The sequence below is a fragment of the Molothrus aeneus genome, chromosome 2 (genome assembly GCF_037042795.1).
Source record: "Molothrus aeneus isolate 106 chromosome 2, BPBGC_Maene_1.0, whole genome shotgun sequence".
NCBI classification, from domain to species: domain Eukaryota; kingdom Metazoa; phylum Chordata; class Aves; order Passeriformes; family Icteridae; genus Molothrus; species Molothrus aeneus.
The window spans coordinates 101,672,872-101,696,734 of record NC_089647.1 but is presented as its reverse complement, the minus strand read 5'-3'; the positions used below and the strand labels follow the sequence as shown (position 1 = coordinate 101,696,734).

General features: G+C 38.2%; 1 protein-coding gene across 4 annotated transcripts in view; it reads left to right on the top strand.

The window, feature by feature from the left end:
* SH3KBP1 (SH3 domain containing kinase binding protein 1) overlaps positions 1-23,863 on the top strand; it is a 211,680-nt gene that overhangs the window by 134,368 nt on the left and 53,449 nt on the right. For all 4 annotated transcript variants that reach the window (XM_066545410.1, XM_066545409.1, XM_066545412.1 and 1 more), the window contains one exon: positions 15,391-15,466. In XM_066545410.1, the coding sequence (XP_066401507.1) occupies positions 15,391-15,466 (76 nt within the window). The remainder of the gene's footprint in view (positions 1-15,390; positions 15,467-23,863) is intronic.

The following is a 23,863-nucleotide window of genomic DNA, read 5'->3' as shown; positions in this document are numbered from 1 at the left end:
TGAGTTCTCCTGGAGGAATGCTCTGTGGGAAGGAAAACTCCTGTTATTTCAGTCATGGTTTTGATTAGGAAATCTTAGGATGCTCCAGTCAGAAAAACAGGATGTGTAGGTTTAAGCTAATGCAATTTTATTTCATAATAGGATGGCAATAAAGTCTATATGTTTTAAGTTGCTCTGGATCCAGCTGGTGATCATTAGCTTGCAAGTTGCTGTAAATCTCTGAATTTCAGTTGTACCATTACCAGGCCTTTTGCCCCAACAGGCATCCTAAAAGAAGAATGCTAAAAACCCCAAAATGCTTTGCTTACATAGCTTACAATAAAGCTGATTTGCTGAGTTCCACAGATACTTGATGGAGCCATAAACTGAATTTCCAGGAATTTTTGTCTCATGTTTCAACAGTACAGAGAAAATGCTTCAGAAGGTGACATACTGACATGCAAGCTAGCTTAGTTACTGTCTGATGAGTTTAAGAGGACTGGTTCCTGTCCACTTGTTTATTCATAGCAATAAAATCTACCTAAGCAAAATTAATCTATGTACATCGCTATGAAAAGATTTTAATTAGTGTAATCAAGACTTTAGGGATAAACAGTTTTATAAACCATCCTAGTGTTTCTCAGTAAAATGTATTTTTCTTTCTTGCTCCATTTGGATTTTGTTGGATAGTATTTCTGATTTTTAATTACTACATCTGATTTGTTACATTTAATAACTTTGACAAGATTATAAAGCAATTATAATGAAATAACTTCTGATAATCTTAGAACACATTATCTTTGAAAATTGAAGAAATAGTTATACCAAAAAAAATTACCTGCCTTGAAATTTACTTACACCACTTGGAAAATTACATAAATAAAAAGGCTGATAAATATAAACCAAACTGAATATAACCTTTAAAATGAAATCTATGCCCTTATCTTTTGTTGTCTATTTAGCTTTATTAGCCTGTGGAATTTTTCTGAATTTTTTTTCTTTCTTTATATTTTTCCTAGCTGAGGATTATTTTTTAATAGTCAAATGGAAATGAGAGTATATAGTATCTTGTGGCTTGCTTAAATATAAATCTTTAATTTCTTCCAAATCATCTGTGTCTTTCCCTGCCCTGACCTTATTCAGACATTTTAAAGTTGAATGTTTTCAGGGAGGCAGCATTAAGAATTTATAAGATTTTAATGGAACAGAGCATCATGTTAATGATATTTCAGTTTCTTGAACATTTTTCTTTAAAAACAAAAGACAAAACAAAGACATAAGTTACATGAAATTTCAACCTTTTTTTCCCCCCCACCAGAAAGACCAATACATTCAGAATTTGTCATAAGCTCATTTGCCAATAGAGTTATTTGCAAAATTTACTGCCTGGGCTGTTCACAAAAGTTCTGTAAATTGTCACTCACATCCTTGCTTTTCTTAGCTGGTGGTCTCAAGAAGCCAGGAAAGTCTAAGCTGGAAAGGAGAGGAAACTTCTTGAGTGAGCAGAGGTAGGAAAAGGTCCAGATTTCCTGTGAAATAAACAAGAGGAACTTTTGTTTCCTGGGGATGGCCCTGCCCGTGAGTCAGTGTCAGGGCTGGGCTCTGGCTGAGCTGAGCTCATGCAGGGCAGGGCCAGGACTCCAGGACTCCTCTTGGACACTTCCAGCTGCTGAAAGGCAGCTTGGCTTCACAATGGGAGAGGAGGTATTTATTTTACAATTAGTTGGGGTTTTCTCTCTGTGGCTGTTTGAAAATGTATGGTAAAATATACTCTGCAAAGCACAGGTTTCATCTGCAGGGTTGTCTGGTTCTTCTGCACACTTTGGAGATGCTGGCTAGGTAAAATAAAAGAAGGAAAAAGAGTGCTGAGGATCCTGAAATCCATTCCTGCTATGGAGGTCCATATTAGAATAGGGGGTTACTTTTGTGTGAAAACCATATTCTCTCCTGGCTCTACTTAGCTCGCATTTTTTCCTTTCTGCCTGTTTGGCCATTAAACTTGCACACGTGTTTTCTATTTCTATATGATGTGGTTTCAATTTTCTTATTCTAAAGAATAATGCAAGTTTAGAGTTAAGCAAGAAAAGTTTTAAAGTCTTTAAGATGTGTTGCTCTTTCAAATGTTTGCTTAGTAAGTGAAAATTCACCACTCCCCACCCTGTGTTTTTTCCTTCCTAAATACACCAACAAAACTGTACTTCTTGTCAGAAAAAAGAGGAAGAGCTTTACTAATTCCTCTTCTGTGTGAGGTGCCATTTGTCCAAGTGAGGAAAATGGATATGAATGAGTGTTTTAGAAAATTATATTGTGGTAATAGAACCTACATGGAAATTATCCTTTTTTCTCTCCAAGAAAAAAAAGAAATAGAATCAACTGTTGCTTGTAAAATTTTATACAAAGATGACTGGAGAGATACCAAGTCATCTGTTTAATTATTTGCAGATACTTTGGGAGCTCTTAGTACAAAAATATAAATTTCCCTCAACTTTGGCTTTTCACAGCAAAAGTCAGTAAGCTGTGTGCAGAAATGAAGCAACAAGTTTTTTGAGCTGCCTTTTCTCCTAAAATGTGCCATGTGTCTTTCTTGTTTTCTGCCTTAAATATAGAAAAGAGGAAGGAGGAAAGTAGTGTGAAAGGATCATAGATGAGCCAGGCACTTGGTAAGATAAAAAATCTGTAGGCCAGTTTCTAAGAAGCCTTTTTAATGCTTTGTGTGTGTTTCTATAGGAGATTTTTGGCGTTCTGTGTTTCTAAAATAGTCCTTAAATAGTAGAGATGTGAGCTCATATTATTACAGTTAGTTGGCTAAGGGCTTTATAAAAGCTTCCCAATAAAAGCCAAGGAGAGGGAGAGAGGGCAGATCCTGGGGGGGTCCTGCTGCAGCAGTGACCAGTGGCCAGGCAGGGGCTGCTGGTGGCTGCTGGGCTCTTTGCCATGCACTGGCCACACAAGGAGCAGAGCCCTCCACCTGCACAGCTGACACTCCCCTCTGCAGCAGCCTCGGTACCTAAAGCACTGCTGGAAAGAAAAGCTGAAACACATGGTGAAGGTCATTTTCCATTTGTGTTTTGAGTCACTTGTTGCTCTGCAGTCTTCCTTGTAAGTGTTTAAAATAAAAATATCTCCCTATTCTTCCTCAGTAACTTTTGATTTAGGTGATGTAAGGTGAGGGGAAAAACCCCAAATCTAAAAAAGAGGAGAAAAGAAGAAGTATTATTCCAAATTGGAATAAATGTTTGTTTTCAGCACTAAATCTGGGATAATCTGCATGACACTATGGGCTTGTTCTTTTGTTTATGAGAATTGAATTTGAAAAATGTCATTTAACAGCTACTTGTCAGTTTGTTGACAACATCATAACTTTCACAAAAGAGCTAAGAAATATTGTTGCCACTTTGAAGAGGATGATATTAAAGAAGAGACATTCCCTACTTGCTGTTTTCATAGGTTTTGCTATTCTTCTCAGAGATGGAAGTAGCTGCACTGCTTCCCTTACTGCTGCAAAAGGAAGTGGAGATTCATGTAGCAGTTGTAAGGTTCAATAATTGTTGTAAAAGGGTGAGGTTTTATAACCATTTTCTAGGCTGGATGATGCAATCTGGATCATGCAGGTTACCAGCTGCAATCTAGACAGGCATGGTTCTCTTGGGAGAGTAGGAAGGAATTTCATTCACTCGGTGCCGACTGACTAAAGTATTTTTCCTAGAAGAGATAGAAATTAATTGTGAATGGCAACCTGCAAATTGTAAAATTCATTACAAAGAGAGCAAGGGGATATGTTTCCTTTACATTTATTTGAAGGAAAGTAAAAAAGGAGAATGAAAAATAAAGCAGGGAAGAAAGAAGGCTTTTTGCTTAAAAAAATACTTTTGATACAAAAGCACCTTCTAGCATTACAAATCTGCAGCTTGAGGAAAAAAGGAAATGAGCTTGTTCATCGTGCTCATTGTGATGTGCATGCTTCCAGAGCTTTGAGATCAGGCAGCTGGGAGCATGCTGTGTGGGTTTCATTCTGTGCTTGCCTTTTATTTCATTTACTTAAGTGGTTTTACTCATCAGTGGTTCTAATATGTCTCGCTCCAATTGTTTCAGCAGCTTCTATCTAATCTAAACTCTTCTGTTCACTTTCTCACCATTAACCTTTTAGCAAGGCAGATTTTTAGTTCATTAATGGTTTGAAACTGACAGCCTGACAGCATCAAATGCCAGGAGTCCAAATTTTACAGAAATACTGATGATCTAATGCATGCAAGTTAAGGTATATAGGTTTCTCTCCTGTCCAACACATCAATCATGTTGGGAGGAAAAAAGCCTCTCCAGTCCCCTCCCTGCCCATAATTTCAAATTTTAAGAACTTGTCAAAATATGAAGTTACAACAGTTTTAGAGTCTGAACTTACCTGCTGGTAGAATAGGTTTAACTGTGGACTACACTGCAAAAAGCAAAATGTGCACTCCAAGCTATCCAGAGTTTTACTGGGAGTGATGTTTCACCATTCATGGTTTGTTTCTGCTCCCTTTTCCACCCAAGAGGTTAAACCAAAAACTTTGCATTGCATGGTTTACCTACCTATTTCTTTGAATGTTATTTCATATAGCACAGATTTCTCTGGTGAGTTGCATAATGCTAATGAAGATATTCTTCATCTGTGGTTTGAAGACTGATGGCCTCCTAAATACCTGATAGTTTTAGTGCTTGGATGAGACATTTGGTGCTGGCTCAGGTAATTTCTAAATGGAGCTCAACAGCTGGAAACAGGAACAGAAGCGATTGCTGAAGAGAAGTTTTGTCATTGCAAATGGGAAGTTAGGAGTCTGTGCAGCAGCCTCTCTAATTAGAAGTCTTCCCCACTATGAAGGTTTGAGACTCCTCTAAATGCAGAAATATAAATTACATGAATGTGGACTATACAGTTATAGTTCAGCATAAACATCAACTTCATCACTGAGAGAACAGTTTGTATTCATACTCTGAAATATTGTGCATCTCAAGATGTCTTAAATTTCTAGTGTTTTCTCAGCAAAAGCTGGTAACAGTCAAAGCCCTTCCAGACAGCTTGACTGGAAATAAATCAGAGTTTATTCAGGAGGTTGGTAAGTTGTACAAGGTTTCATTTTGTAGTGTTGTGATGGACATAATCCACCTTACAGGTCATGACATGTTTGAGGTGGCTAAACAGGAAATGTAAATATACATTTCTGTACTGTGGATTTGTCTTTTTCATTGCAATATCTGACTGGCAATTCAGTATTTGATTTTTATAATATTTTAGATTCATAGTGGGTTTTTCACTTCTGTGGCAACTACAAATGATGGCCCAGCAAAGTAGACTTACATACATACCATAAAACATTTCTTAGTTTTGAAATTTTTCCATTGAAAATTTCTGTAGTGTCTTATCAGAGGACTGTATAATTTTGAAGGCTTTTCTAATTATTTTCTCCATATATCTTTGTTCTCTCTATGATTTTGCTTTCTTTTTAACTGAAGAACTTAGTGTGTTTGATAATATTTGGGTGGGAAATAGGAGTTAAAGTAATCCTTTGAAGTTCTCCTTAAGTTATCTCTTTGGTTTTATATCACTTTGCTTTATTTAAATTTACTTTCTGAAGAGTCCTGTATTCAATATTCCATTTTCGTGTTAAAGAATAATAATTCTTGGAAACTGGAAGATCCTGGGAAATCTGTAGTGCAGATCAGGACTGTGTCTGGGCTCTCATTGTGCCTCCATGAGAGGTCAATACTGCAAGCCTGGGGATGATGTTGGGAAGGAAGAAATTGCTGCAGGGAGTCTTAACAGCCTCGAATAATTTTGAAATTTGTATTAATAACCATAAAGGATCTTTGTTCCTTGGCAAATCAAGCAGTCACATTTTCATTGCATGCAACATTTAGCACCTGCAGTTCCTGTGAAAGTGTTCCAGTCTGCTGGAGCACAAACTGTGGGAAGGAGTTACCTCCCTTTGTTTGTTTTTAATATGGCACCTGCTAATTTCATCTGATAGCCCTTAATTTTAGTTAATGGAAGAGATGAGTGAGTCCTTAATTTTTATTACTGGAAGAGTTAATGAGTGACTCCTCCCTATCTACCTTCTCTCCTGATTTTTGTAAACTTGTGTCACCTGTATCTTTTTTTCCCAGAATGAGGGATCTGTTCCATATGTTTGATCATTCCTGGGGACTTTCTGTCTTTTTCAGTCCCCTTGAGAACTCAGGGGGTTTGTGTGTGAGGGCAAAAGGAGGTGAGAACTGCACACAGTGGCCAAGGTGTTGGATGAATTTATGCAGCATTTTTATAGCTTCTCATTGCTCTTTATTGCTTTCCAAAGTATTAACAACTATGGGTTTCAAAGTCTGTAATTTCTCTCTTAAAATAGCACTTTTCCTGCAAATGTGTCATTTTATTTCTACCTGAATTTAGTTTCTGTCTTTTCCCTTTGGTGGGTCATCTGGGAAGGTGTGGGAAACAAGAGCCTTGATCTAGATCCCTGAACAGCTCCACTGATCACCATGATGAAACTCTTTGTTTTCTGTCTTTTAATAAGTTACTTATCCAAGTTAATACCTTTTTTTAAAGGATGAACAGTAAACTCTTCCTAATCTCAATTTTAGTTTTGAATGTGCAGTGAGGTTACTATTTCAATCTTCTTCAAGAGCCAGTACCAGGAGCTTTTAAAATTTGTGTATTTTAAGGAAAATTGCTGTGAATTGGCTATGCAAAATAGAAAAGATAATACAGGACTTGTATAAAGACAACACTGTATGCCACAACATCATTATCTAATTATTTAGCTATTAGGTAGCTGGATTTATAGATTTCTTGTTAATCTGCAGATATATAGATTCAGATAGATAAGGACAGATCTTTAGAAAGATTACCTGGCTGTTGTCCTGGCAGGTAACCTGCATGGGCTACACAACAAAGATATTTAAAAATAGCAACTACCATGGGATTCTGGTGATTGAATTTAGGTGTCTGTGATGTTGCTTGTAGACAGCAAGCAGTCTTTCTTCACAGTCTGTAGACTAAAAAGCATTATTAGGACAGGAGCTTTCTTTATCCCAAAGATGAATTACATGCTAAAGGGACTGTTTTACCTCCCATGACAAAAGGGAAGCCAGCAGGGACTGGCATCTGGCTCACAGCTGATGTTTGAATGAAGTTAAGTCAATCTTGAATAACTACATGAGAGCACTAAATCTTGTCAAAACCAGCTGAATGTCATTGTACTAAGAAGTATAAGCAGATTACATGTAAACTATGAGGCTCATGTTGTCACAACAGAGCAAGGGGTAGTATGAAACCCTAAATGTTAAGATTTCTTAGCTTTTCAGCGGTTAAGTAAGAAATCATGCTAAATAATCACTAAAATAATATGCAATTGTGAGTAACATATTCAGTAGATAAGATTTGGTTCATACAAGATAAAAACAATAAAGTGAATTTAATTGCAGGGCCTAGTGCCTTCTCCTAAAGAAAATACACACCTGGAAAATCTACCAAAGAACTTAGTCTCATCTTTAGTTTTGGAGTAACAAACTCTGAACCAATAGGGCGTGTCAACACATACTGATTAAATAATCCTGCCCTTCCTTTCTCCCTCTCTTTGCTTCTGTATGTAATCCTTCACAGTGCTATGCCAAAAGCAGTGCAGGCTTGTCATTTTCTCTTTATTCTGCCACAAACATATAAATAATTCCTTCTCTGTCCAGCAGGTGATTTTCAAGGACTTCTCTTTATGTGATTTTCAAATATTTTTTGATGTAGTTAAGTAAAACACCAGTAACTTTTTTTATTAAATATTTCAGAAGTTACAGTTACTTTGAAAAATAGAATGGTTTTTAATCAAAATAAAATGCGACTGTTCCTTAAGCATTCAAAAATTTATACTTAGGCTTGATGTAGTTTAAGCATTTTAACCAATGAGTTGAACTTGTTTGGCTTTTTGTCAACTATAGGAAAGAATTATATCAGAAGAATAAATATCAGTGATGAATCAGAAAAAAAAGCCCCAGAAAAATCATGTTTTGTTCTAAAATTTCCCTTGTCTAGGGACCTCAGTTCTGTTTGCTTTGCTTTGTTTACTTGCTTGCTTGTCTGCTTGGATTCCAGGGCTGTGACGGTGGATGACAGACGCAGTAATTGTAAGGTGCTCTGACAATCAGTGCTGTGTTTCTAGGGCACCAAGTGAGCTAAGGGTGGTGTAATGTAATCACAACCTGTTCACCATTCTCTGCAATGGGTATTGTAGTAGGATTTAGACAGACATGCTATTTTAATACACACCTTGTCTTTTCTTTCTTTTTCTTTCTTTGTGCTCAAGAAGTAACTCCTGAATTGAACACTAGAAAGCATTTTTCCCCCAAACACCTTTAGTTTTTCTGCATATGCATGCTAATTCTAAAAGCCTTTAACATTCAAGCTGTATATTCTTGTTGACTACTTGAATATTGCTTTCCTCTAAAGCACTGATGGTGGTGTAGCCACTTCCCAGTGGACTGATGTACATGAGCATTTATAGGGCCTCCACTCCTTCACTCTTGACTTGTGTTCATTCATTGTGTTCATTTCCAAGGAGCTCCAGTGGGATGAAGGCTTCGGTCTTTTGCTTTGAAACAACAGGATGCTTATTTGGAGGATCATCTTTTATTTAGAGATTGTTGATTTTGTCTAGACAGAGAGAATTAAGATGCTAGAAGTTCATATGCCTTTCACAGCACCTAAATATAGGGGTTTGCAGTCTTGCTGCAGAAGGGTAAAACCTTTCACAGGTAAAATCTTTTTCAAAATTAAAAAAGGACTTATTTCTTTACAAAGATATGATGTAAATCAGAAGGCCTATGTTCATTCAAGTCTAAGTGTCATCTAAAACAGACATCAGTTGGAAAAAACTGCACTTTAATCTGTTGGAATATCGACAAAGTGTGAAAATGTGCCTTTTTCAGGTTGTCAGGTGGAAGACAGTATAGTTTGACTATGTAAAAAGAAATTGTAATATGAAGCTTAAAATACTTTAATTGATTTGTTGTCTGCATTCTGTGGAATATTTACCAAACATCCCACTAAAAAGTTCTCTTGAGTTGTGCTACATTGATGCTGTGGTTAGGGGGACCATTCTTTAGGGAAGCATCATCTGGTATTTAGAGCTGAGTGATGCTCATGTTTCAACTTTTGAATGATGTAAAGGCACGAGCTACTAAAGAAGAGTTTGGACCCTGGGTTTGAGGCAGAGTTGATTTATTTTTAAGCTCAAGCTGGGTGCTTCTGGAGAGGGACCCTGAACAAAGAAATCCCTGGGCTTTACACCCTCCCAGTTTGTGCACAAGATGTTCACGTGCCCCGCGTGCACCTCTTGGTCCAACAGTGAATTATTGTCTGGGGTCTTCCAATATCTCACTGCATTCTTTCTCCATGTCTGTGTGGACAGGCCATTAACTGCTCTTATCTCCCAGCCTGAGGCCCTCCAGAGTCTCAGAGACTGGTACCCTTATCTGAATGTACCCAGTCTCTGTTTCCTCCCCTGCTGAGCCAAGGGAAGTTCACCTGCACCAGGCTTTGAGCTGGCAGTAGAAACGTGTGCAGTTTTGGCAGCTGGGTCTCCCTGTGTTATTGGGGAGTGCACTGGGCAGATGTTCATAACTGATTGGTGTTAAAAACCACAAATAATTGTACATGCACGTGGATAGTCTTTCTAGCAAAGCAAAGCTGTGAAGAAAGTAATTACAGAGGAAGAAGCTACTGTAGATGACTGAAGCAATCAAATGTGTAGACAGGTGTTTAGTTCACTTTTGTTCAAGAACTTTTGTTTTCTCTATAAATGTTTCTTAAAATTCCCATTACCCTCTTTGAAGTCCCCCGTGGTGACTCTTCAGAAAAGTGTTAACTCTGTCCTTTTGGGAAACCTCAGGATAGCAATACTTGATCATACTGTCACAGAAAGGGCTTTATGTGGAGCTGAATGTTGGTAGCATGGGAAAAAATGAAATCTTGGACATTTATTTTGTTTCTGACAGAGTGAGAGCATTTTGACATCTGAAAGTCTTTGGGGTGTTTATATTTTTTCTCTTTTTCAGATTTTAAGGCAGAACAGATAGGATGGATGGAGAACTTGACACTCCTTAAGCACTTGATGCATATTAGAAAAAAAAGAATTAATTTGGCTGCTCCCTCATGACACCAGCAGTATGGATAGTCAATGAGAAGATAGTTTATGCTCCTGTTAATTCAGAGCTAGAAGGCTCTAATAACCATTTCTGCTTCTTTGTGAACAAATATTGTCAGTTACAAAGACACACTGAAGGCTACAGCTTTTATACTCTCACCAATAGTGGCCCTGGATTTGCATATAAACCTATATATTAGAAAATTCTCATGCATTTAAGCCACACCTAAATATATTTAGGTGAATGTTAAAAGGAAGTATTGTGGTCAGAGAAACATGATACTTTTTTCCTCTGACCCAGTCATTGAGGTTTTCTGAAAATCTAAAAGTTGAAAAGATACATAATTGCCTTTTCCGCCCTTCTTTTAAGCACTAGTGCACATTGTTGTATTTTCAATATTCAAACTGACAAACTATGTTAAGCTTCATGTTTCCAGCTCATACAGTCCCTTCTTATTAATTCTTTTATGTCTGATGTATTCCTTAGGAATATCTTCATAGAGTTGTATTCCAAGTAGCAGTTTCCAAAACATTTTATCTAGGATAAATACCTCAATACACTTTCCAAAATAAATGATGATGCTGAGTAAATCCTTTTTTCCTTATTCCTGAATAAATAAGCTATTACTTCAAGAAGGCTTTATTGTTAAAGGAGTCTCAAAGGATAAGTATGTTACTTTGGTGCAAAGTGAAACAGAACCTTCTGCATGGACCCATCTGTGCACATATAACAATTCAATTCAAATTTTCTGATGAAATATTCTAGACACACTAGACCTGAATAATGAAAGTAAATATACAAGTCAGTTTTCAGCCACAACAGAAAACCCTGAAGTATAATGATAAAATATCCTGAAGGAAGAAACTTGGTCACCAGTCTACTTTTTTTTCCCTCTGGTCAGAGCTCAATAGTTGTAGGAACAACCACAGTGTCTTTAGGTGAGAACAACTCCATTTGTTTACTGTCCATTTTGTGTTCCTTTTCTCTTGTGTTCTCTGCTGTTACAGGGATTGCAGTTGACACAAAATATTTAAATGAAAGAAAATGAGACTGTTCAGATTGTACCATGACCTCATTTACCTGACTTTGTGGCCACCTAAACAATTTTTGTAATCCCTGTTAATTCAGTATCAGAGGAAACTGGTCTGCAGTGATGCAGATTTGCAGTGTACCAAAATGCCATTGAGGCCCACAGAGCTGGTTATTTGGTGTTGGGCTGTCCCTCCATTGGCTTCATTGATCAGTTTAACATCAACACTGCCAGGTTGCTGCTAAATCTGCACCATGATTTGGTGACAGCTAAATAATCTAATTATGCTCGCCTTGCCAAAATAGTGGGATTAAGATTCTGCCTCTTTTGTTGATAATATTCTGTTGGTTTGGGAGTTAAGCTAGGCTTGGAGTCAGAAAACACAAACTGTTTCCACCATGTTTTTCTTGTGTGACAGGACTAAGCAAGTCAGAGTGATATCTACAGAGAAATACAAGCAGAACAAGGCTCACTGCCACCACCTAGAAAAGGGATTTATGATAATCAGGATGCTGGAGGAGGACAGATGGAAACTGAAACTTTAGGAGTGTCTTTAGGAATGTCTCTGTACCACCAGGTTAGAGATACAAGGGCACAGATTAATATGCTGCCCTTCTTGCTGGTGATGTAACCATTCTGCAGTTAAGAATCCAAGATAGTTTTAGAGAGAAAATGCTGAACTTCACTTGTCTTTGCAGCCTGGTATTTAGGACACTACTGGGAGATGCCATTATGGATATTCTGGTTCATGCTGCATTTGACTTTTAATTGCAAACATTATTGACAACATGATAGATTTAGGTAAATGAAGTGAGACAGTTTATGCTGGGAGATGTCAGGGATTGCTGACAGGGTTGAGGATCCTGTTATTGGATATGGAATGTCTAAGTTCCCAAAAAGTCCTTCAATTCTAAGTCTTGTTTTGTGCCTGTATTCCAAAGGGCTAAGATGTACTTGCTTCTTAGGAATCCTGAGCCCAATAGGTAAGAATTAATCAGGTAAAAGACTAACAGCAAAGCTGGAGCTGTCTATCAGTACTTTGTAGGATAGATCAATGTGTCTAGAAGGGCTTGGACCATCTTGTATGTAAAGGAAGAACAGAGGAGGAGAAAGAATTACATTGAAATCTTCAGTTCAACATATTGGGTGTTCTTTGCTCCCACGTTTCCTTTTTTTAGAAGTGAAGGTTTTGATAAATTGTACTAGGCCTTCAACTGAAGAAGACAACAACATATCCTGTAGTAACTGTTTTTGAAAAGAAAAGTGTATGTCATGCAGATGTTTATTGGATCAGCAAGAATTCAAGTTGGGCTTGCTTTGTTCTCCTCACCACTAAAACACTTGGTAGATATTTGACCTGTATGGGAGTATGAGTGACATAGAAGAGTTGGAGAGAGAGCAGGAAAGTTTCTGGCTTATATGGGAGATGTTACTGTCTCCCATTTTTGTTTTCTTGTCAGAAAAATTGGTGGCTCTGATAATAATGCTTGCTCTGGGTCTCCAAATCTTATCTATACCTTGAGTTTTTAGCCTGTTATAGCAAAACCATCAGATTTACCAGATCACAGAGGATTCAGTATCTCTTAGAGTGAGGAGAGTTTATCTTGGGTATTTCCTAATGAACAAAAAAGTACTATATTAAGTTTCATGTAGGTGTTTTCAGAAAGTGGTGACACATTTTCCATGCAAATGTAGACCAATTGGAAACATAAATAAATAATAATTTTTAAATCCCACCTCCTTTAGAGCCTCTTAACGGGACAATTGAACTTGGCAGTTCAGGTCCACCTGAAACCAGATTTACATGACTTATCAATTTTTATTCCTTTTTCCTGTCAGTGATGCTTGTTTCACCCCTAGAAATCCCAGAGTGTAGTCCCCTCACAATTAAAGAAAAGCAGTTCCACTTGTCTTCTCCTCTCCCTGTCTCACAACAAATTCAGGTATCCCTTCTCACTGGAGTGGGTCCTATGCAACCCTCATAAAAATTATTTTAATTCTTCCTCCTAGCTCCTAATAAAAGAGCAGCCTTGTTTGGATAGTATTCCCTTTACTGTTCACAAATTGGTTCTCAATGCTGATTTATTACCTGCACAGGCGTTTGTTCTAAATGAACAGATGAAATAATGTTTTCAAGCATTGCTCTTGCATCTGCTTTTATATATTAGGAAATTACTTTGCATAATGGATTTTCCACTAGAATACACAAATATCTTCCTTTTTGTGCATGATTCTTTTGTTGTGATCTGTAGCTTGTTAAATTTTAGCCTGTTGTGGGTTTATATGGTGTTTGGTTTCATGGCATAAAATCAATGATTCATGTATGGTAAAGCAATTACTAAAATATTTCCGTTAATTAACTGGTCTTGCATAATAATTTAATCTTTAAAATAACAAAACCTCCCCTGATTTAAAGGGTTTTCATATTCCTTTAGTGAGCATGTCTTTATTGCAGTGCAGTTTAGAGTATCTGTTTTTGTCATTTTCCTAAACAATTTCATGAAGCAGAAATGTGAATAAAGGTTTGATCATGACTGAGCATGTACTGTGGTGTGCAGCTATCTTGAACTGCCCTGTTTGCCTCTGAACCAGAAGCTGCCTTCCCAGTCTTGCTTTCATTTTGAAGACATTCTGTACTTTTATCTGTGTAAATGCAAATGCCTGGTAGCTTCAAATTCTTCATTATATCTCTTTTAGTACAATTTTCACTGCTTTGCAGATAGATCTCAGATTTATAATCATCCTTCTTTACTTTAAACTTCTTCAACACAACCAGGTCATGAACTTTTCTGTTTTCTCTCTCTCAATTTGCAGATATCTATCATTTCGTATTTTTCTTATTTCCAGCTAATACTTCCTATCTTTCATTCCCACCTCAGAAAAGAGTTTGGGAGATTCTCTAGAGTTTTTTTGCTTATTTCTCTTCCTTAGCAGTTCACAAACTCTGGATTCTGAGCAGAGTTATAAGCTCATCAGAAGGGCAGGTGTTTCTTCTTCCACCTGCAAATTAGGTTGCAATGGAATGCCTTTGGTATTGCAATTCATAGTCTGCATTGCTGCCAACATGGATTTGATGACTGTCTTGTGCACAACTCTTACAACCATCTTTCCTCCCTATGTGCTCTTTTTACCAGCCTGAAATCCCTGTGTGTATTTGAGTCCTTTCCATAGATATATTTTCACACATTATTGCATATTATTAACACGGAGCTCTCAGTATTCCTTATAAACCTTGGAATTTTTCAGCTACTCAAAGACCTCTACTCCTATTGCTTCTTATATTGACCAGTGTTTCCTTATGGTCCTCATGGTACTCAGTACTTGCAAGGCTGGATCTCAGCACTCTGGTCTCTAAGCTGTTACTCAGGAGGTCATGAAAGCATGAAGGAGCTTTGTGGTGCTTGTGCAGACCTTGCAGGGAATAATGGCAGCTAGGGCTTTTCAGAAACAATTATGCCAACAATTGTGCTCATTTTCTCGTCTACACATTGCTAGGATTTTAAAGATAGAAAACTTTCTTCACAGGGAGACAAGCTGAGAAAGAGGGGGGATAGCATGCATATAATCAGAGAAGATACATAAAGATGAATATCACTGATTTTATTCTATTTTATTTTGGTGGGGGCAGATGGTATTTGTTTAATGTTACCTCAGCTTACTTGTCTGAGGCACATTATTGCTTATTATAGTAGTTCACTGTAAATTAGTTACTTTTGCTAAAAAGATATAAAAAATTAATAAAATAAGAAAGAGATGTTGTCGATATAAAAATCACACTCAATCTAGAATGACTGAAATGAATATTTCTTGTATGAACAGAAGTCAAGTGGGTTCCTCTCTGCTGCTTCTTTCAGCTTTACTTTTGGTACTGAATAACACCTTTCCCTAAGTCACTTCATCGATTGCTTAATATTCAATCTACCAGTGAAACTTCTGTGAGTCTTCCCTGAAACTCAGGGAAGTGTTAAGGGGTGATCATTTAAAAATGTTAGAAACATTAGTGGAGGGAAATTAAGGGATCACATTTTTATCAATTATTTATACTTTTAAAAAAGTTAATCCCCAGTAACAAACATAAGTATAGTTTATAATTTGCCTCTTTTTCTTTACTGTCCCTTTTCTACTCCTATATTTTGTATTTCCATTACTATTTTTTATGTTGTCCAACTTTGAACTGAAGCTGCAAATTTTAAAGGAGAATAATTATTTTTTTTCAGAGTGTTGGGAAGAAATTACCTCCAGCCACAGCAACTCAGGAGCCAACAAAAATAGAAGTGGACAGCAGAACAAAAAGTAGGTTTCATAGGTTTTTCTTTTTTGCACTTTGTGCTATTAAAAGCAAGCTGAATGCTTTTATTTGGTTTTGGGTAAAAGAGTGTCCTGTATGTAAAAAAGCCAGGATGCAGATAGATATATTTAGGATAAACTTTGAGTAGGTGGTACCTAGACAAAATGCTTTGTTTCACAGAATCCTCTGAATTGTTTTTGCTCTTGTGACCCTACCTCATGTTTTCTGTCACCAAAAATCAAGTCAAATTATGTGATAAACCTTCAGCCTTGAGGATACTTTGGAATTAATCAGAGTTGAGTAAGATCCTAATTCAGGTTGTAACTTGTAGGTGGGTCATAGAAAAATTTCTCTCAGTGCAAATGCCCTTGCCTTTTTCCTCTTTTAAAAAAATATTGTAATTATTTTATTTTTATTTCTTTATGTAGCAGAAATAACGCTGTATGCATGATATAGTTTGTATGGGAAGTCAAAGAGAAGGCTCCAGGGAGACCTTCCAGCAGCCTTCCAGTACCTCAAGGGGACCTACAAGAGAGCTGGAGAGTGAATTTTTACAAGGGAATTCTTACAAGTGACAGGACAAGGAGAAATGGCTTTAAACTGAGAGAGGGCAGGTTTAGATCAGGTGTTAGAAATTTCTTACTGTGAGCACAGTAAGGCACAGGAGCAGGCTGCCCAGAGAAGGATGGCTGCCCCAGCCCTGGCAGTGCTCAAGGCCAGGCTGGCTGGGGCTCTGAGCCACCTGCTGTAGTGAAAGGTGTCCTTGCCCATGGCAGGGGCACTGGGACTAGGTGATCCTCAAGTTCCTGTTCAGCCCAAACTATTCTCTGATTCTCTGACCTTCAGTCCTTTTTTGCATCATTTCAGTGCTTAGCAATGACAGTAATGATTAAATCTTTCAGGTATGTCTCTATGCTGTTCTAGGGAGGCATATGTAACCAGCTTACCAAATAACATAAATATATATTCCCCATTTTTTGATTTTATTTATGTAGAGTTGCAAATAAATGTTACAGATTCTGGTGGAAAAGAGTAAGAGGGAAGAGAACATAGCCATACCTTAGACAAGAAGCTGAATATAACAGAGTTGACTTTCTTTAAATATTGCCCAGTCCTTCTTCCCTGATTTGTTTATCCTTTTAGATAGCAGATAACATTTTGTCTCAGAACTGAAACCCATACAGACATATGTAGGAAAGCATCTGGATCAGCAGGGCAGGGTCTGTCTGAGGGAAGTGTGTGGCTGCAAACTGGTTTGTTCAGGTTTTCAGCTCAGAGTTGCAAAAGCAGCTTGAAAGAGTTTTTAGTGAGTTATTGTCCATTAGCCCCACCACAATCACTGACTTGCTACATCCTCTCATCTTGTGCCCCATGCCAGCATGGGGAAATTCCCCATTCCCAGCTAAGGGAAAATACTGCAAGATTTCAATTGCCCTGAGGAAGTGAAATCTTGAAATACTGAAAAATGTGTGAACTGGTAATGCAGAAGAGGGCTCCTGAAGGTGTTTTGGAATTACTTTTGCCAACCTGCAGGCTGAGCAGTTCAAGCTGACCTGAGTGCAGGTCCAGGGGCTTTCCCACCTGCAGCATTAACCCTTGTGTGGGAAGCCAGGCTGCTTCTTTCCACATCACCTTATACTTCTGACAGCTGAAGCTGCTCACTAAATCCCATCCCAGGGTATGGGAGGTTCAAATGTTCACATTTATAAACTGAGTGTAGAAACCTTCTGACCAATGGTTAGAAACCTGTATCTTCTACTGTGATCCATTGAGCTCTGGCTGAATGTATGGGAGACATTTTTCACTTTTCAGAGACACTTTTCCATCACTTTAGGCCTCTGGATGGTCCTCCTTTCACCTCATTTTATTTCCCATGGACACATCTTTTTGGCTAGAAAAATCCTTCTTCTGTCACTGTTTTCATTCAACATCCACTTTGTCAGAGTTGGTGAGAAGGATGGACTCCTTATTTGCACAGTATCTTGTTGCATTTTAACTAAACTGCATTATTTATTATTTTATCTTTTCTGGAATCTCTGGGGCCTCAGTAGAATTCTTGGCATCTCTGTTAATGCCTAGGAAAGAGAAGCACATCTATAGGAAGGTCTGATGTAATGTAATTATATATAATTTTCTTAGCCTCAAATGACATCATTGAAGACACATTTCATTCAGCTGAAGTTGTCCTTCACTTAAATTGAAAAACCTTTCAGTGCAAATGAAACATGCTTCAGTCTGGTTTGGTGTTTAATATAGGCAGAGGAATAATTTCTTCATAATAAAATTAATGTCTGATAGTCAGAAATGAGGAGTATGATCAGACCTTGGCCCAGGACTATTGTCTGAATAGTATTTGTTATTTCTCAGAAATTCAATTTTTACTTTTTATGACAAACAAGCTTGAAAAAGCATTCAGCCCAAGGATGTTTACAGTCTCAGAAAAGTGGTGAATGTTCCCATTGCTGTGTTCAGCACAAAAGTATCATTCCACCTTGGACCTCAAGTACTTTCACTTCTGCCTGGGATGCTCGTGTGCCAGTCCTTGTTGGAGCCTTTAACTGCTGAACAAAACAGATGCTGTGCCATTCTCCAAGGAAGTAGCAAGAAACAGAAGACCCATAGACTAAGTTCAGTACAGAGAGGGAGCTTTTGGATACATGGTTTAGATGCCTTTGGGATTACTCTTGGAGATGAATGCTGCAAGCAAGACAGAGCTTATGTTGGGAGAGGAATAATCCAGTTTTTATTTTTCCTCATTTCTTTCCACGACTATACCTTAGTGCCAACTGGATTAAAAAAATGCAATTGCATTGAGAAAGAGCCAGCTGAGAGAGGAAGCAGGTACCAGCAGCATCTTCCCTCTGCCCATGGGGCTTCATCAAGGAGTGATGGTTGATGGCTTGTCTCACACTTTGATTCCAGTCTGCTTTTTTCTGTAACTTTTCTGATGTGATGGGGCAGTGATCAGCAGTGAGGCACTTAATGTGCCAACTGCTCTTGGAACATGCAAGATGAGCTAAGCTCTGCAATGGGGTGAGCTGGTTGAAGCAAAAGGCAGAGGTGTGTGGTCTCTAAGGTGCATCTCCCAACAAAACACTTTGTAAATCTCCCCAAAAATGGACTTAAGATTTTGTGGTGACTCTTCAGGGCCAAAGACAACTTTTTGCTCAAAGGAAGAGCACAGTGAAGGTACAAATCTTTGCCGGGTTTGAGTGATCCCTTGGAAAACATCACTAATCTTTCATGAATGAGGAAATGCATCTTCGAAAAGAGAGCTGTTTAATTTAGATTTGTGGTTCCTAGATTTAGAGGAGTATTCTGCTCTTGAAGTTCCATCTCTGCCAAGCAGATAGGATGGCACATTAATGCATGAGTGTTTACAATCCTATTTCTGGGGTGGGATATACTGTTTTCTATAAAATAGCTTACTTCTAGTGTGAATGGCTTGTGGTGAATAGGATATGTTGTAGAAAATGTATCTAAGTTTTCAAGTAGCTCTATTGGATTCGAAAATTAAGCAAAACAAAAACATCTACAACATCTGAGTGTTATTGCAGATTACTGAGACTGCATTAATGGAGTATAAATAAGCAGACAACAAAATAGCATAGGCAGTAAATCACAGAGTGCCTTGACCACAGCACTTAATTTGATTACTTCACTTACTATTTAAAATTTGTGTTAAGCTACTGCATAGGAGTACCAAGATCATAGCAAACAACTAATCTTTTTGCATGGTGAATATGTATTAATAGGACCATAGCTACTTCTATTTCTATTTTTTAAAATAAGGTGGTGTTTTGACAGTTCACATCTTACTAAGTTCTGTGAAAATATTTATTAGTGCAATCTATTTATGAGTCTTGAGTGTAGCAATTAATAGCAAAACCAAATTCTGCTGAATATAGTATTTGGATTTTTTTAATCTGATTTGTGGTTTTGGTAATAATTATGTAATTTTTCACTAGATTTTGTATGTTTTACTGCATTTCAGAAACATTTTATGAGTGATAGTCAAAGAGAGGAAGTTTAAGCTCAAGGGATACTACCTCAATGCTGCTTGTTTTCTTGCTTAGTATTACTGTTTGTGTCCATATTGATTGCTGTACTTCACTGATGGGGAAATATTTAAGCCTCAAAAATTAACGACACAAAGAAGCAACAATAGAAGTAAAAGAAAGAGATTGTGTCATCCTGCCCTAAGAGGAAAAGCAAATTTCAGAGTCACTGTCGTCTTTGAAATTAAAGCTTGAATGAATGTTTGTGAACTGCCTTCTTGAAGGTCTCAGCTCATCCTAAGAGTGTGGCAGGAGAACAAACAGAAGAGTCATGCTTTTGAAGTGAAACAGGATTCACTGATACAGTAAATGGAGTTTGCTCAGGTCTGCTTGGAACAGTATAATATTTAACCAGTCTCTCAAAATACAAACAAACTAATTTACCTGCTATACTGCTGCAGGACCCAAAGTCCCAGAGCAGGTCTGTAGCTTGACATCAGCTCTTTACTCTGCAGTTGTAAATACATATAGAGCCACTGGATTCTGTCAGTGAAATACTGTCCTTGCAATGGCCTGGGTAATGAAGCAGCCCCTTGCTATTGTTCTCCCTCTTGAGGCAAAGATTTTTCGAGGGGTTGAGACTTTGTCAAAAAGAGCACATTTTCAACCTGGGGACAGACAATGTTGCACAAAGATACATGATAACAACCCCCATAAAATATCTCATTCTCTTTAGTTTTATCCATTGACTCAGTTCCTTGAGCAGTGCCCATTGCCCATGGTTGGGAGGAGCTGTGAGTTTGTAGTGAGACACTGTGGTCTGACAGAGTAAAGTACTGCTGAATTGATAAAACAGGACTGAAAAGCTCATGAGTATCATCTTTTCTCCTCCCTTAATGTTTCCCAGATAGCTGCTGTTTGGGGGTTTATTAACAGATATATTTTTACCAGGTCAGGAGGAGAAAAAGAGGCTTCTGGAAGAACTATCTGTGATGTATAAACCCAGCTTTGGATGTCAAATGTAAAAATGAGATTTATCATCTGCAGCTGAGGGATCTTAGTATCTTAGTTTGAAGTTTTAATTTGGCTTAAGTTTATTTGCCAGGCATGTAATAGGACATATTGTTTTGACTTCTAGTATTTTTCTAGTTTTTTTTTTCTCATTCAGAAAATCCCAAATTCAGCAAATTCTAGTGTGGTCTATACAATGCTGTGTCTGAGATTAGTTTTTTCTCTTTCTTCCTTCCTATCTAAACAAGACCGTTGACATTAAGTGCTTCTACATTCTGCTGCGGTATTGTGGCCTACTGAGTAAGGACAATTTTAGTCCTGATGTGACATAGCCTATTACATTTTTCTCTGCTTTTATTAATCTGATTTTAAAGGTTCATATTATTTTGAGTTCTGTTGGCTTTGTTTTTGCTTGCCTAAATCATATTGGTTTACCTATTCCTTAGGAGAAATTTGAAAGCTGACTTTGTCCGGTTGCTTACATTGCTCCCAACCCATCTGTGATGTTGAGACCTCTGTTGCAGCATGATCCAATGATTATGATCAGTGATTTAGTGTAGTTCTGTCTGAATTGTACTCAAGAAGTCCAGACTTCCACTGTACATAAACCATATTCTTTTTCCATGGCTGTTCCTTCACTCTGTGTTCCAGCGTTCAGAGCACAGGGGCACCTGAGCCTCCCCCAGCTCCCTCTTGTGCTTCTCAGAAGTTTCTCCTGGCTCTTTATGAACCACATCATCAATTGGTTGATTTTTGACATTTTCTATATTTTAATTCCTTGGTTTGCTGTTATTTAGGTTTTCTTTTGTTTAAGAAAATAAAAGGTTTATAATTTGGTGGGGAGAATGGACAGAGTTGGGGACCACAGAGTTCTTGACACCAAAACTAGAAGGACAAGAAGTGTATCTGTCTGCTAGAGAGAACTTACTTCCTGATCATCTACTGATATTTCAGATGCTGAAACCACAGCCCTCTCTCCACTCTTGTCTATCAGAGTCTTCATCCTGAAAGACAATTCAAATACCCAGTCTTCAAATAGCAAGCCTGAGGGAGGCTTCTCTCTTATAGAACTCAGGATACCCAAGCCCTTTGCTATCCAAAGCATTTTTTAACCTGAAACATGTGTGATTCATCTGCCTTGAGCAGAAGCTGCACTGCAGACATCCTGTCAGAGTGAAGCTGTGGTGCCTGTTTGCAGTTTTTTAGCTGTACTTTGTGCTTGGCTTCCCACTTAATCTTCAGCTGATGCTGTTATTGAATGGAGGATCAATGTATGTGTCTGAGAATGGATGTTCTGGAATCATCCTTCTTGGGCTCAGGTGTTGTTTACCTCTGAGAATCCAGCCAGTTCTGTATCCCAAAAAAGAAATGCTAAGCCTGTTCCCAGTGACTAGAGATTTGCCTGAGTGTACAGCACTCAGCTTCTTTAGTGCAGTATTGCATCTACATCAACTCTGGGCTAATTCATTGAATCTATTATTTAGCACAGCTGCTTTTCAGAGTGTGAATATACTCAGAATAGGGAAAAAAAACCCTCGATGATAATTTAAGGTAGCATGCCACTGAAGTGTAAAATGTGTTGAATCTTGTATTTATCTACATGCTGCTTTGCATCCATGTAAGTTAGTGTGCGTCAGCTTTTTACCAGCTTTTACATAAAATGTTGTTATACTGTCTCAAAGACAAGGCAGTGAGCAGGTGGAGTATCCTAGCCAAGTCCACAAGGAGACATCCCAGCCCTTCCTCAGAATGCAGTAAAGCAGCAGTTAGACACTCCTTTCATCCTCTGAATCTGAGTTGTGACCTGGTGGTTCTCACATGGCTGGTGGTTTGGAAAAGTCACCAAATGTTTATTTCATAGTGTTCTCTGCTTTCAGAACAGGGAAAAGGATTCCCCACCCACCCTGCCCCTTGCTCACTTCTTTTCCCTCAAAACCTTTGTTCATTGTCTTCATCTGAATTTTGTTTCTTCAGAGACACCAGAGGAGGTGTGGTGAGCTGGCCCCACCCAGCAGCTGTGCTCCACCCAGCCACTTGCTCCCCATAAGGGAGAAATCAATGAATAAAGACAGTTTGATAAATAAATGAAAGAGAAACAAAAAGAAGGCAACAAAAAGGCAACCACCATGCAGTAGCTCAATTCATTCACCACCTACAGTGGATCAATGTCCAGCCAATCTCCGAGGAATGGCAACACCCCCCAAGCCATTTATTGCATTATTCATTTTTATTGCTGAGCAGGAGGCCATATGGCACAGAATATCCCTTTACTCATCTTGGGTCAGCTGCTGTGTCCCCTCCAGATTCTTGCTCGCTCTGGCCTACTTGGGGGATAGAAAAAGGGGAAAAAAGAAAGCTGTGTAGGTATGCTGGGCAACAGTGAAAACACCAGTGTGTTACCGGTGCAGTTTTAGTCACAAATCAAAAATACAGCACCATGTGTGCTGCTGTGAAGAAAATTAAATCCATCTCAGACAGACCATATACAGGGCATGGCCAGAAAACCAACTGTAATAGTCATGGGTAAATCAAACATTTTAAACATTTGTGTTCAGAATAAGAAATCTGTAAAGCCTAAGAAGTTCTTGTTTGCTTGAAGCAATGACACATAAAGTTCTTGCTGTTTCTGAGTGACAGTGTGTGAAATGAAGAGCTTTCCTGTTTCGACTAGTACTATTTAATTTCTCAGGCTGATGGTGCTTGCAGAGAGCAAATTTTCAGATGCACATTTCTAGGCTACTTCTTTACAGCTGGTGTTCCTCTCACTAAACTTTAGAAGTTTGGAGGGAGGTTATGTGTCAGAGCCCTAAATTTGGGTTATAATCATGAGTTTGGTATCTGGATTTTTGGGGGGCTGATCCCACTAGACATCTGTCACTGCTGTCCAGGCAGCAAATGGTTCAGCTAATCAAATGTAGGTGTCTGCTCCTGGAGTCAGAGTGGCTCTCAAGGCTTTGCTCATTTTAGTGACTTGGTCTCCATTGACTTTATTGCACTGACAGGGCTGATTTCTAACATCAGATGCCTGAATCTAATACCTGAAAAAAATACCCCATGGTATTTTGTTTTGAATTGCCTCCAGCTGTCAGACCAGAGGGACATGGGAATTCCATAGGTTCAGCCATACTGGGCATGTGTCTTACATACCCACAAGTGTCTGAAAAGGCGCTTAGTGTCTGGGCAGCTGAACTGACCCCCTGGAGGAGCCTCAGATACCCTCAAGTGTGATAATGCAGGTTCTCTTTATAGTAATTATAAAAGAATTAGTCCTGTTATTTTAAATTAATTTGTGTTTCTGTGGCCTGCCAGTACTTCTCTGCATTGAATATGGAAGTTGACTAGACAGAGAAGTCATCAAAACTGAGACATTTGAAGGGAGGTGAACATTTCTAC